The sequence below is a fragment of the Dama dama genome, chromosome 28 (genome assembly GCF_033118175.1).
Source record: "Dama dama isolate Ldn47 chromosome 28, ASM3311817v1, whole genome shotgun sequence".
Lineage (NCBI taxonomy): Eukaryota > Metazoa > Chordata > Mammalia > Artiodactyla > Cervidae > Dama > Dama dama.
The window spans coordinates 10,375,061-10,389,615 of record NC_083708.1 but is presented as its reverse complement, the minus strand read 5'-3'; the positions used below and the strand labels follow the sequence as shown (position 1 = coordinate 10,389,615).

General features: G+C 39.9%; 1 protein-coding gene across 5 annotated transcripts in view; it reads right to left on the bottom strand.

The window, feature by feature from the left end:
- Positions 1-14,555, bottom strand: part of SMAP1 (small ArfGAP 1) — a 160,492-nt gene that overhangs the window by 83,455 nt on the left and 62,482 nt on the right. For 3 of the 5 annotated variants that reach the window (XM_061131855.1, XM_061131857.1, XM_061131859.1), the window contains exons 3-4: positions 7,839-7,904; positions 2,173-2,258 (exon numbers count right to left, since the gene is read on the bottom strand). In XM_061131855.1, coding sequence (XP_060987838.1) covers positions 2,173-2,258; positions 7,839-7,904 — 152 coding nt within the window. The remainder of the gene's footprint in view (positions 1-2,172; positions 2,259-7,838; positions 7,905-14,555) is intronic. The other 2 variants (XM_061131856.1, XM_061131858.1) reach the window with 1 other exon arrangement.

Genomic DNA, 14,555 nt, shown 5'->3' with positions numbered 1-14,555 from the left:
TTCCAGGATTTCCAGGATTCTCAGTAAAACCCTCAGAAAGAACAGAGGCACTCGCCATGTAACGTAACGCACCCAAGCACTCTTCCATCACCTACATGCTAAGGGGCTCTCCAGTCCACACTGCGTGCTCTGCTCTTTCAGGGTCCAGACTCCCGTCTCCAGCTTCCAGACGGGCATCTCCACATGTGCGTCCACAGACACGTCACCCTGCCCAAAGCAGCGACTCACCGTCTTCCACGTGTAACCCTGAAACCCTCACCTGGTGCCGAATTCCTTCCCCCGATGAGTAAGCCTACCTCACTCACAGAACCTTAGCCAAGCTAGAAAATGCTTGCTTTCCTCAGAAAGCAAGTCAGTGTTAACCTACTCCAAACGTCCCTGCCTTCCCAATGCCTTTCCAGTCTCCCCAGCTCCCTCCTGCCTACTCTGAAACCCACTACATAACTGGTATCTTCATCACTGCTCATTTCAGGGTTGCACTAGGATTCTGCATGACCTCTGACCCCAAAACCTCCTCCAACTCCTCTTCCTTGTGATAGAAGGTGACAGTTCTAATACTTCTCCTGCCTCACAGCTTTACAAATCCTTCAATGCTCTGGGTCAATGAAATGAGGCACTGCTCTATATTCTATCTATAGGCGGTTCTAGATGCCACTGAAAACCTTTCACAATCTGGAATAATAATGAGCTGCTTTTGCCGCTTGCCCCATAAAACTTAGATGTTATCACACTGAAACTTTAAAATGTCGTGTCCTCACACCTTCATACTTCTGCTCACACAATTTTTATACCTGAAATGTACCACCCACTCTTACCCTAGGATCTTGTTATAACAAAAATAGCCTGGGATATCAGACTGCTAAATGTGTGGGAAGGTGGGAGAAGCAGAAAGAGAAAAGGCCAAACACTAACTTCTGGAATATACCTGAAAAGATTTCTACACAAATAATGAAAATATATATGGCCTGTACCTCTGTGAGAAAAGATGCACTTTTTTCATTGTATGATCAAACAAACATACACACACATGGGGAGCACACAGCTGATCTTTAAGAAACTACATCATATTTCCAAAATCATAAAAATCATCTTTGGATAAACTTATGTGTGTGCTCAGTTGTGTCCAACTCTGAGATCTCACGGACTGTAGCCCGCCAGGCTCCTCTGTTCATGGAACTCTCCAGGCAAGGATACTGGAGTGGGTAGCCATTCCCTTTTCCAGGAGATCTTCCCGACCCAGGGATAGAACCCAGGTCTTCTGCATTGCAGGCAGATAGTCTTACTAGATAGTCTTATTCTGATGAGCTCTTTCTCAGACTTCAGTGTGAGTCTGAGAAGTCCTATAAAATCACATGATTTCTCTTTAACATGTGAAAATACTCTGACTGAAACGCCGTAAGGAAATACCCCACTCGTCTGTGAGGGAAGCTGGGGATGCAGACAGAGCTGTGCATGCAGCCTGTGACCCAGAGAAGGTCGGCAGGGACCCGAGCCCGCACCCCTGCCACCACCCGCTTCTACTCAGGGTGGGACTCTTCTCGTCCACTGCTTCACATGAAGGTGCTCTCAGGAAACCCCTCTGGAAGTGATCTGCTTAAACAAAAATACTCAAGATGTTCATAAATCAAATCTCTAATACCAGTCGAAAGTGCTAATCTGTATGTTCCAATCAAGAGTTGCAGATCAATCAAGAATCGGAGATAGTATTTTATACTTAATAATAATTATATAAAAACACTATGTAAATCACATATTACCAGATTCCTATTAAAAACCAGGAGGCACGATGGTAAAGAATCCACTTGCCAATGCAGAAGACATAAGAGACAGGGGTTCAACCCCTGAGTCAGGAAGATCTCCTGGAGGAGGAAATGGGAACCCACCCCAGTACTCTTGCCTGGAGACTCCCATGGACAGAGGAGCCTGGCGGGATACAGTCCGTGGGGTCACACAAAGTTGGACCTGACTGAGCACCGCACAGCAGCAACAGTGTTAAAAACTCACCACATATAAAGCACCGGTCAGGGCAAATCAATCTCTATTTTTCATGAACAACAGTATGATAAAATTCACATGTTTCTTAATACAAAGTTAAAACATAAACTGTAAAAATGGGGGAAAAAAATGAGCTGATTCTTTTAAAACCCAAAATAAAGAAATGTTAAAGGATACTGATCTGTCTGTGGTCTTCGAAAGTTCTCTGGAAGATTGGCTTCATATAGTAGTCTTGCTTTAGTATTTCCCATATCTTGCATGCACTGTAATTAAAAAAATCAAATATTTTCATTACTCATATAAATAATAAAAAGTAATTCTTATACACATACATACACATATATACAAACACCAGATATTTATCATTTCCAACATATAGTCTTTTCTTTAGAAAAATAATTTAATCATAACCATGAAACTACTCAAGTTCAAAACAGAAGCATAGTTTTAACCTTTCATATTTCTTTAACATATGTAGAGCCATGGTTTTCTAATGCCTTTTTCCATGACTACAATACCACCTTTTTTATACTTATACTTCCTTAAAGTGGGTTCCCTGGCAGTTTATGGTATGATTGTTGTTTTAAATGTTATCACTTGAACAACACTGCCATTGCTAAGGCCAATAACTCAAGGTCAAATTTTCTTTGTTTTGAGCTTCAAAATACTCTGAAGTTTTCATAACTTACAATCAAGACCACATGGAGAGCAGCAAGAGAGAGATGCTGGTGTCCTGGAACTCTACAGAAGTGGACTCACTTCTTTTAAGATTACTAACTTCTTTAAGGGTTATTAGTTTCTCAAAGATTCTGCTAAAAGCTTTGGATTCTCCTCTCCCTACCAAAAAAACTATGCCTAATGGCTAAGTTTCACATACAAGTTCATGAACTCATAGGACTCTCCCTAAAAATTCTATCAATCCTAACAGCAAGAGCCACTGCTAAGGAGGCATAAGATAATTAAACTGGTTGGAGTGATTATTTTCTTTCTTATTTTGCAATGTATTTTAAATAAATTTATTTTTAATTGGAGGACAGCTGCTTCACAATATTGTGTTGGCTTCTGCCATGCATCAACCTGAGCCAGCCACAAGTGCACAGACGTGCCCTCCCTTTTGAGCCTCCCTCCCGCCTCCCGGCTGTCACGGGCCCCAGTTTCAGCTCCCTGCGGCCACATAGCACATTCCCACCGGCGACCTATGTCACATGTGGCAATGTAAAACATGGGAAAGAACCAGACCAAGAAAAGGCTGCACAGTATCTGCAATGAAACAGAAAGGTACAGCTCACAGAAACTACAGAAATAAGAAAACAAAGTTTCTAACATGGGAACAAGAGTACATAAAAATGTTAACAAAAAATTTAGTAAGACTAAAAACAGTATCTGCTATACATGTCATATCTCATTGATCCGAAGTTACATTTTTCTTCATATTATAGTATTCATGGAGTAAAAATGCATCTTACAATTGATCTAGTCCTGTTAACCTGTTTTTCCTAATTAGTTTATAAAATGTAGGTGCTTCTTGCAACCAGTGATATAATCTTATATTCAATAAATATGATTCTATACATTTTATGCAAATATTACAAATATTTTCTTAATCTAATATAAGTCATTAACATTTTACAAAAAATAAAAAATAATTAGGAATATGGTATAAGTGTGGGGCTTCCCAGGTGGTGCTAGTGCCTGCCAATGCAGGAGACACAAGAGAGGCGGGATCCATCCCTAGGTCGGGAAGGCGCCCTGGAGAAGGGCATGGCAACCCACTCTAGTATTCCTGTCTGGAGAATCCCATGGACAGAAGAGCCTGGCAGGCTACAGCCCACGGGGTCACAGAGAGTCGGACATGACTGAAGTGACGCAGCACAAGACATCAATTTACACTGGTTTTCCCGGGTACCTCGTTAGTAAAGAATCCACCTTCAATGCAGGAGACCCTGGTTCCATTCCGGGGTCAGTAAGATCCGCTGGAGAAGGGACAGGCTACCCACTCCAGTACTCTTGGGCTCTCTGGTGGCTCAGCTGGTAAACAGTTCTCCAGCACTGAGGGAGACCTGGGTTTAAGCCCTGGGTTGGGAAGATCCCCTGGAGAAGGGCATGGCAACCCACTCCAATATTCCTGCCTGGAGAATCCCGTGGACAGAGGAGTCTGGAGGGCTATAGTCCACGTGGTCGCAAAGAGTCCGACACGACTGAACAACCAAGCACACAGCACACAGCATGTGTGTACGTTATACCAAGTTACTTAATTTTGCTCTAGGAATGCTAGCCATCACAACTAGACAGGAAGGAAGAAAAGAGGTATAAAAATCGGAAAGGAAGAAGCGATACGACTATAAAGAGCCATTTCTACAGGAGACCACTGCTGAAAAGTGACTTGATGCTGGTGTGCGTGCATGGCGTGTGTGTGTGTGTGTGTGTGTGTGTGTGTTACCTAGGCTTGGGGGAAATAAGGCTTCAATAACATCACAGATATAGAGAGAGCATTGTGAAAGGAGAAGGAAGGCACTAGCAAGCTCAGATAATTTCTAAGTTCTGAAAAGTAGAACAGAGTAGGGTTGGAGGAAAGTCTGCAGTGAAAAGATTAGTGGAGATGAAGCTGGTTTAGTCACTGGAGACGGTTAAAGACAGGAGGCAGAAAAGCAGCTGGCAATCTGGGGAGGTGATGAGGGTGCAGTACAAACTAGCAGTCCTCAAAGTTTCAAGACAGTATGGGTTAGCACCCTACTGTACACATTAACATTTATTCCACTGGCCTTAAAGGTAAACTCCAGTAATCACTAGAAGGAAATAATGAAACAGCCTAACAGCTATAGTAACAAGCATTAGCCTCAATACCTTATTAACATATATAAATATATATATTATAATAAATTATACATATTGTGTAATATATAAACTGCATATATATTACAATATATAAATTGCTTATATATATATGCCATTGAAAATTTTTAAAAATCCTGATTTAGATATTACTACCCTAATTTGGCAGGAAAGGAAACTGAAACTGCAAAATGTTGTGACAGGTCTAAGACTTTCCATGAACATTTAACTTCTGACAGAATCCACATTAGCCATCAGCCGTCTAGACACCCCAGGCTGCAGCCAGTGGAACAGGGAACTATATCATGCAGGGCTTAAGAATACCAGGCTGACTGCTTTAGAGGCTCAGTTTTCATCTTACAGATGAGGAAACAAGCCCAAAGAGGTTCCCTACTGTGTAATTCAAGGAATCAGTGACAGAGTTTTTAAAATATTTTAAAATATATATTTAAACAGCAAACTACAGCTCATCTCAAAATTAGATTTTTAAAAAACAAGTCAAGCATCCAGTAACCAGAATTGTATTGATATTCTTGACAAAGAAATCATTGTAAGACTATATGAAATACAAAGTCAACATTCATTTTTACTTGAAGAAAACTATAAGACATATTTAAAAATTAATATTATTTACTATGCCAGTTAAATTCAATCTGTCCTCCTTTTACATATCATATGGTCCTAGAAAGATAAATTTTACACTGTTCATTTTGATGAACCACCTTCATCTAAAATCATTATAATCACCACCATTATAAATGCAAAGGAAGCTTTCACTGGGAAATGGTATAATAAAACTCACTTAAGAAGCAAAACCCACTATTAAAAGTATTTGTCATCAATCTATAATCTTTGTGATTTTAGCTTCTCCACACAATCCAATACATATTACAACATCTGACCAAAGGCTCACACACACATCACTTGAGATTCAATTTTTTAAAATACTATTTGAATCAAAATGCTGAAAAGCATCTATAGGCTAGCATACTATCAAGACAATCTAACAAAGATGATGTATTTCTATTCCTGAAACTTTCTAAGTAGACAATATTATATCACCCAGTCCTAGTTTTTGCAGTAAAAAAACAATAAAACTTATATTCTAAAAGAGTTCAATATTTTTAACGTTTTACAGAGACTAAAGAAAATTTAGGTTGTCAAGTTTTAATTGGCATTTTATTGGATTTGTGTAATTTAATAAACATACAAAAAACTAAAAAAAAAGTGGGAATAGATTTTTTAAAAAGACAGTATCAGTAAGTAAGCAAACCAATGTAGTAGGAAATTTTTATTTTTATGTAACACTACTGTATATGTACCTTTTTTCTTAAAAAAGGTACTGTTTTACATCAATGGGGCATCTCCAGGGGGAAAATATAGTAATGAAGTGGCACACAAAAAGTTTTACTGAAAAGGGAGCTGTGAAATAAATGCTAAGATAAAAAGCAACAGGAACAAATAGAAACCAAGTGTGCCCAAGTTTACATCATGTCATGGTCAGTATCAGGAAATAAAAATAAAAGGCAAGAAAAATGACAGGCCACCTAAAGTTCCAACTCAATGATGCATTCTCCTTAGAAAACTTATCAAATTTTTTCTTTCCTTTAGTCTTCCAAAATCCTGGAAAGCAGAGCTCTTTGTGGAACTCAGCTAAGGGATGTGACTACTCCAGGACACAGCTCCTATCTGTCCAGCCCAGCTAAAAGCTACGGGCTTCCCTGATAACTCAGTTGGTCAAGAATCTGCCTGCAACGCAGGAGACCCTGGTTTGATTCCAGGGTGGGGAAGACCCACCCAGTCCAGTCCAGGACCAGGGTCTGTGTTTAAGAGCTAGAGCTTGCGGGCCTCACGCCTCCTTCATACTGTGCATGCTCCCCTTTCCCTATCTGTCCCTGGAATGTTCCCTGCATTTTCTCCCTCAGATACTGAGAAGTACCCAGGCAACAACCACTTATAGTCAAAGTCCACTCGGGAAACTTTCTGTGTAGTTTTCCTAAGTTTTTAAGTGGGTACTGACTTGCCCTTTGGGGTTTACTGGCTCTTTTTTAAAAATGGAGTAAGTGGAAAAAAAATAACAGCAACAAAATAAAGGACTGAAATTCCCAATGGCACAAATGCAAAACATTAAAATAATCAACAGAATCTTAACATTACTGTGTAATGGAAAGATGCTACACATCTATGTTAAATCTGGAAGAAAAAAGGTAAAAACACGATATTAAAATATTTCAGGAAGAATATACAAGAAACTGAAAAATAAGGTTCTTCCTATAGAGGAAACAGCCTGGCATGCTGCAGTCCATGGGGTCGCAGAGTCGGACACGACTGAGCAACTGAACTGAACTGAGAGGGAAACCGGATGACTGGGGAACACGATGAGGAGGGAGGACACTCATTTTACACTTTGTGTACCTTAGACCTTTGCACTAGGCCCACCTGCTTCCCACTCTCCAACACAATAAAATCACAGGGGGCCTGCATCAATCCTGCTCTGTCCCTAGATAAAGTCCTATCCAGAGGGAGCTCAGCCAGGGCGCTCGAAGAGCAAGCGCATCAGAGCAAGGAGCTCGCCCTCACTGGGCACTCCGTCTCCAGTAAGAGGACAGGACACCACAGACCTTTGGGGAGAGCAAAGCTAACACACTTTAAAACCCCACCCAAGAATGTCTTGCACTCAAAGTACATTCAGAACATAAACACAGCACTTATTTACCATATGTTTTCCCAGAATCAATACTTTCGTGACTATTGCTCAAGATGGTATCAGTGAAATTTCAAATTATTTGTTTTTGCTCAGGATTTCAACGCATTTGTTTCTGTGTGGGAGAGGGAATATTACTTGCTCTATTATTTTCTATTCATATTTAGAACACAAAGACTAAAAATTTCAAATTTCCCTAACTGAATATATATATATATATATATATATATATATATTTTTAAGTCATAATTTTAAAAAGACAGTGAATCCTTGTAGTTCCTGGTAATTCTTCATATCAATGACTCACCTCTACTACCACTTGCAATTTTCCAGAATAGTTTTCTATCTTCCTCTCAAAAGCCACCAGGATTTCCTGCACAGAAGCAAGCTTTTCAGGACTGGTTCAAGATCTTTTGGGTTCCAGCTGCTGGAAAAGAAGGGCCACCAGTTTTGGTCTCAGGAACTCTTTGGAAATATTTAATACAGAGTCCATTCCTTCAGTTTTCATGAAATTGTATTTATGGGGAACTGATCTCTGGTTTTTTTTTGTTGTTGTTGTTTTTAAGGACAAAGTAAGTAAACCACACATATTTAAAACTTAAAAATGTTAAATGATGATGTGGAATCAGAGGTACCAGTTTTCTTATTTTTCACAATTTCTAGATATTCTCAGATCACGATTCATATGTTGCAGCACTGGCTGGCTACTAACAAATTCAGAGAATGAATTCCTTTTCTTTTAAGCAATAAAATTAAACACTGTTGTGACAAAACTGGAAAAGTTTCATATGACAGTCTTTTATCATCTCAGCTTACTCTGTAATTCTATTTCTGTCCTAGGTGTTTAGGCCCAGCAGATGGCATCCGGACTCTTGCCTCTTCTATCAAAAGACTCAGGGATTCTAACTTTCATGTCTGTGCAGGTTTACCCTGAATCAACCTTGTCACCACTGCTTTAGCTCAAGATTCAGTCACCCCCTGGCTAGGCCACTGCAGGAACAGGTCCGCTGGACTTACGTTCTTAGAAGAACATGATATTAGACACTGCTCTTCAACTCAGACCTCATTACAAGCTCTGAGGCTGTCCCTCCATAAGCCACCCCTCACAGGACCAAGGCCAAACCAGCCCCAGCCTGCAACTTTCACCTCTGCCCCCCATAACTGCACCAGTCTCTTCTACTTACTTTCTCAAACACAACACACGTTTTCCAACTTCCTGCCTAGAAGCCCCTCTCCACACTGTTGTATGCCTTTAGAAATTGATAAACAAAGGTCAATGTCAAAAATAGTAATGAGACATTTAAAAGACATGTTTAGAACTTACGATATCCCTGGATACTGGTAATACTTTTTTAAAAGGGAAAGAAGGAGCCACTCCTCAGGAACGTGTTCAAGATGCTCATCACTGAGCCAACAAGCCTGACCCCGAGCCAGGCCTACAGAGCGCCCGGCTGGAGCTGCCAGCACAGCTGCTGTTCTCAGTCACTTTCCAGTCACACCAAGCAGGAACTCTAACTGCTGTGTGTGACCAAACGAACAAAATACTCGTGTTCCCAGACGATCCACTCCACAGAATTCACTCACTGCCACCCAACAGATTCCTACCCTACGTAAAGCGCCCACTCTGGGATATCTGTCCTTCTCTTCAAGTAGCTTGTGATTCCCTGGCTATACCGTCAGTCCACCTAGACTAACAAGCACAGACTGAACAGGATTAAGGAGCGACTTCCACTAAGTAACATCTCACCATTTTGTTTACTGCTTTGATCCAAGAACTACAGCCAGTCACTAGGACCAGGAAATTCTATTACTGATATTGCTGAAAGTTTAACCTCAAAAACAATTAAGAAAATCAATGGGAAAATCACAATGTTGCACATTCAAATTTTTTAAAAAAGGATTATTTATTAATTTCTTCCAATGGATTGTTTAAAATGCAAACCCTTCACTGCATTTCACAAATTACATGTTGTAACAGACAGTGTCATATTTATTTCCTTCCGCACCTGCAGGTAAAAGATAAACCCAGCAATGTGCTGCCACCTTGCTCTGCTTCTGAGGACACAGACACATATCATGACCCTGGCAAGGAGTCAGTGTAAGTTGAATCTCAGTCAACTTAAAAAGTTCAGTATGTACAAGAGGCCACAATTTGAGAAATTTCATCAGCTTGATGGAACTATAATGAGCACTCCTCCCATAAAATAAGAAAAAAGTTGCTTGATCTGGGGGTCTCCTGAATAAGTATGTACCAAGAATTGTGTACTGAAAGCTTATTATGTGTCTGATTCTATATGATACTATGTAAATTTATCTAAGGGTCAAAACCTTGAGGGGCTTCCCTGGTAGCTCAGCTGGTAAAGAATCTGCCTGCAATGCAGGAGAACTTGGCTCGATTCCTGGGTCAGAAACATCTCCTGGAGAAGGGATAGGATACCTACTCCAGTATTCTTGGGATTCTCTACAGCTCAGAAGGGAAAGAATCTGCCTGCAATGCAGGAGACCTGGGTTCAATTCCTGGTTGGGAAGATTCCCTGGAAGTGGGCATAGCAACCCACTCCAGTATTCTTGCCTGGAGAATCCCCATGGACAGAGGAGCCTGGCGGGCTACCATCTACAGGGTCACAAAGAATCAGACACGACTGAGCAACTAAGCACAGTAAAACACAAAATTTTGAGAGGTTATCAATGGTGAAAAATTGAAAGCATTTCTCCTAAAATCAGGAACAAGACAAGGGTACCCACTCTCACCACTACTATTCAACACAGTTTTGGAAGTTTTGGCCACAGCAATCAGAGCAGAAAAAGAAATAAAAGGAATCCAGATAGGAAAAGAAGAAGTGAAACTCTCACTGTTTGCAGATGACATGATCCTCTACATAGAAAACCTGAAAGACTCTACCAGAAAATTACTAGAGCTAATCAATGAATATAGTAAAGTTTGCAGGATATAAAATTAACACACAGAAATCCCTTCCATTCCTATACACTAACAATGAGAAAACAGAAAGAGAAATTAAGGAAACAATACCATTCACCAAACAACCAAAAGAATAAAATACTTAGGAGTATATCTACCTAAAGAAACAAAAGACCTATACATAGAAAACTACAAAACACTAATGAAAGAAATCAAAGAGAACAAAATAGATGGAAAAATATACTGTGTTCATGGATTGGAAGAATCAATATGGTGAAAATGAGTATACTACCCAAAGCAATCTATAGATTCAATGCAATCCCTATCAAGCTACCAAGGGTGTTCTTCACAGAACTAGAACAAATAATTTCACAATTTGTATGGAAATACAAAAAACCTCGAATAGCCAAAGCAATCTTGAGAAGGAAGAATGGAACTGGAGGAATCAACTTGCCTGACTTCAGACTCTACTACAAAGCCACAGTCATCAAGACAGTATGGTACTGGCACAAAGACAGAAATATACATCAGTGGAACAAAATAGAAAGCCCAGAGACAAATCCATGTACCTATGGACACCTTATCTTCGACAAAGGAGGCAAGGGTATACAATGGAAAAAAGACAACCTCTTTAACAAGTGGTGCTGGGAAAACTGGTCAACCACTTGTAAAAGAATGGAACTAGAACACTTTCTAACACCATACACAAAAATAAACTGAAAATGGATTAAAGATCTAAATTTAAGACCAGAAACTATAAAACTCCTAGAAGAGAACATAGGCAAAACACTCCCCAACATAAATCACAGCAAGATCCTCTATGACCCACCTCCCAGAATATTGGGAATATAAGCAAAAATAAACAAACGGGACCTAATGAAACTTAAAAGCTTTTGCACAACAAAGGAAACTATAAGCAAGGTGAAAAGACAGCCTTCAGAATGGGAGAAAATAATAGCAAACGAAGAAACAGACAAAGGATTAATCTCAAAAATATACAAGCAACTCCGGCAGCTCAATTCCAGAAAAATAAATGACCCAATCAAAAAATGGGCCAAAGATCTAAACAGACATTTCTCCAAAGAAGGCATACAGATGGCTAACAAACACATGAAAAGATGCTCAACATCACTCATTATCAGAGAAATGCAAATCAAAACCTCAATGAGGTACCATTACACACCAGTCAGAATGGCTGCTATCCAAAAGTCTACAAGCAATAAATGCTGGAGAGGGTGTGGAGAAAAGGGAACCCTCTTACACTGTTGGTGGGAATGCAAACTAGTACAGCCACTATGGAGAACAGTGTGGAGATTCCTTTAAAAACTGGAAATAGAACTGGTATACGACCCAGCAATCCCACTCTTGGGCATACACACTGAGGAAACCAGATCTGAAAGAGACACGTGTACCCCAATGTTCATCGCAGCACTGTTTATAATAGCCAGGACATGGAAGCAACCTAGATGCCCATCAGCAGACAAATAGATAAGAAAGCTGTGGTAGATATACACAATGGAATATTACTCAGCCATTAAAAAGAATTCATTTGCATCAGTTCTAATGAGATGGATGAAACTGGAGCCCATTATAGAGAGTGAAGTAAGCCAGAAAGAAAAACATCAATACAGTATACTAACACATATATACATAATTTAGAAAGATGGTAACGATAAACCTATATGCAAAACAGAAAAAGAGACACAGATGTACAGAACAGACTTTGGGACTCTGTGGGAGAAGGCAAGGGTGGGATGTTCAGAGAGAACAGCATTGAAACAAGTATACTATCAAGGGTGAAACAGATCACCAGCCCAGGTTGGGTGCATGAGACAAGTGCTCAGGGCTGGTGCACTGGGAAGACCCAGAGGGATGGGATGGGGAGGGAGGCGGGAGGGGGGATCGGGATGGGGAACACATGTAAAGCCATGGCTGATTCATGTCAATGTATGGCAAAAACCACTACAATATTGTAAAGTAATTAGCCTCCAACGAATAAAAATAAATGGGGAAAAAAAAAAAAAAGCCACTGGAAGAGATGTCCCGACAATCATGCTATTCTCCCAGCTATTATTTAAATGGATTTTGTTTTTATAGTCTAGTGGTTTGTTTTTGAGGCAGGAAAAAAAATTTTTTTTGAGAGGTTAAACAATGTTCTAACACACACAGGTGAAATGTGATTAAATCATGGAGTGCTTCAAATTAACTGTTTTAATGGCAATTTTACTCTACTAAATATTGCTTTGTCGTGGGAATGCTGTAACAGCAGTGATGGCTTTTGAAGTTTCAAGAAGCTCCTTACCAAAAAACAAAAAACACAGAAAGAAGTACTAGATTAAAGAAACCAAATCCCACGCACAATATTTACAGTGAATGTAGTAATGGAAGAAACTCACAAATCCCAAGATGCCATTAGGTAGCGGTGAGGCATCGGAGAAGGCAATGGCACCCCACTCCAGTACCCTTGCCTGGAAAATCCCATGGACAGAGGAGCCTGGTAGGCTGCAATCCATGGGGTAGCGAAGAGTCGGACACGACTGAGAGACTTCCCTTTCACTTTTCACTTTCATGCATTGGAGAAGGAAATGGCAACCCACTCCAGTGTTCTTGCCTGGAGAATCCCAGGGACAGAGGAGCCTGGTGGGCTGCCGTCTATGGGGTCGCACAGAGTCGGACACGACTGAGGTGACTTAGCAGCAGCAGCAGGGGTGAGGCATAATGACCAGCAGATGTGCCCGCAACACCTAATGAGGTGTTGAGTGGATCTGAGAACAGAAGACTAAGACAGTGGAGACATACACACTGGAGATTACTGTGAACCAAGATGAAGATGGTACAGGAAGCTGAGAGGGATTTCACCCATCCCAACAGCAAGGAAGTCCAAGGAGCTGGGAATTGGGAGAGACTCCACAAGAACCACCGAATCTCCCTGTCAGGATAGGGCCCCACACTGAGCAAAACTCCTGGGAAATGATTCCAAATGGAGCAGGACAGGAATCACGGAGATAAAGGAAGAGAAGGTTCAGATAAAAGTGGGAGAGAACAAGTGGCTTTCTGTTTTAAACATGAAAACAACTGAAGAGACAGGTCTGTGTGGTTAGAAAAGCTATTTTGAATAGTAATTCCTTTTAAAGGTAATGAAAAACCAATGTCACATAAAAATGATCAACAGAAAATAATCAAGGTCAAATCTCATAAAAAGTTGTCAGGAGAATAAGATGTGGAACAGTGTCTCTAACAGTGAAGCCACACAAGAACAAATATGCCCAGAAAACAGATCAAAACCACAGACTACTAATCAGAACAAACTAAAAGCTATAAATACAAGATACCAAAGAATATATAAATGAGTCCAAAGACACATGATGTTATGAAAGACCAACTAAATCAGAAATCAGAAACACACAGAATTAAAACAAAAACTCAGGAAAGAATCAGAAGTTCTTAAAAAATTCAAAAATGGATATGAAATTAAATAGATCATCAGAACAAATAAACACAGCAAATAATGGTAGAACTCTGGACAGGCAAAAGAAGAAAAAAAGAAAACTTAATGGAAATAAAAAGTAATGAAAAGTATCTAAGAGAAAGTGACAAATATTAGTGCCAGGCAATGAAGACCCAAATCCAGGTGAGAGGGTCAATGAAAAATGAAACTCAAACAAGGAAACAGGATACTAAAAACTTTATTTTTAAAAAGTCACTGGAATACAAAAAAATTTTCTTAATGTGACTGAAATAAAAAATGTGAAACTATACATTAAAAGAACATATCACATGCAGGCATTTCCTGTCTAAAAGAAACCTCCTATGTTTCAAGACAGAGACAGGTCAAACATAAAAGTACTGAAGAAGACAGTCATGCAACCATCTAGCAAGAGAGCTGCAGTGGCTTCAGGCAAACACCACATCTAACCACCACTGTGAAACAGAAAATGAGCCAGTTACAGGGTTTTACATTTTCTGATAGCCTTATTAAAAAAAAAAAAAAAAGGTACAATTAGTGTTAATAATGTCTTATTTAATGCATCTTTCTCCCCTGCAGAGCTCCCAGGAAAACATAATAACTGATTTCACCTGAATCTAAAGACTTAAAATACTGTC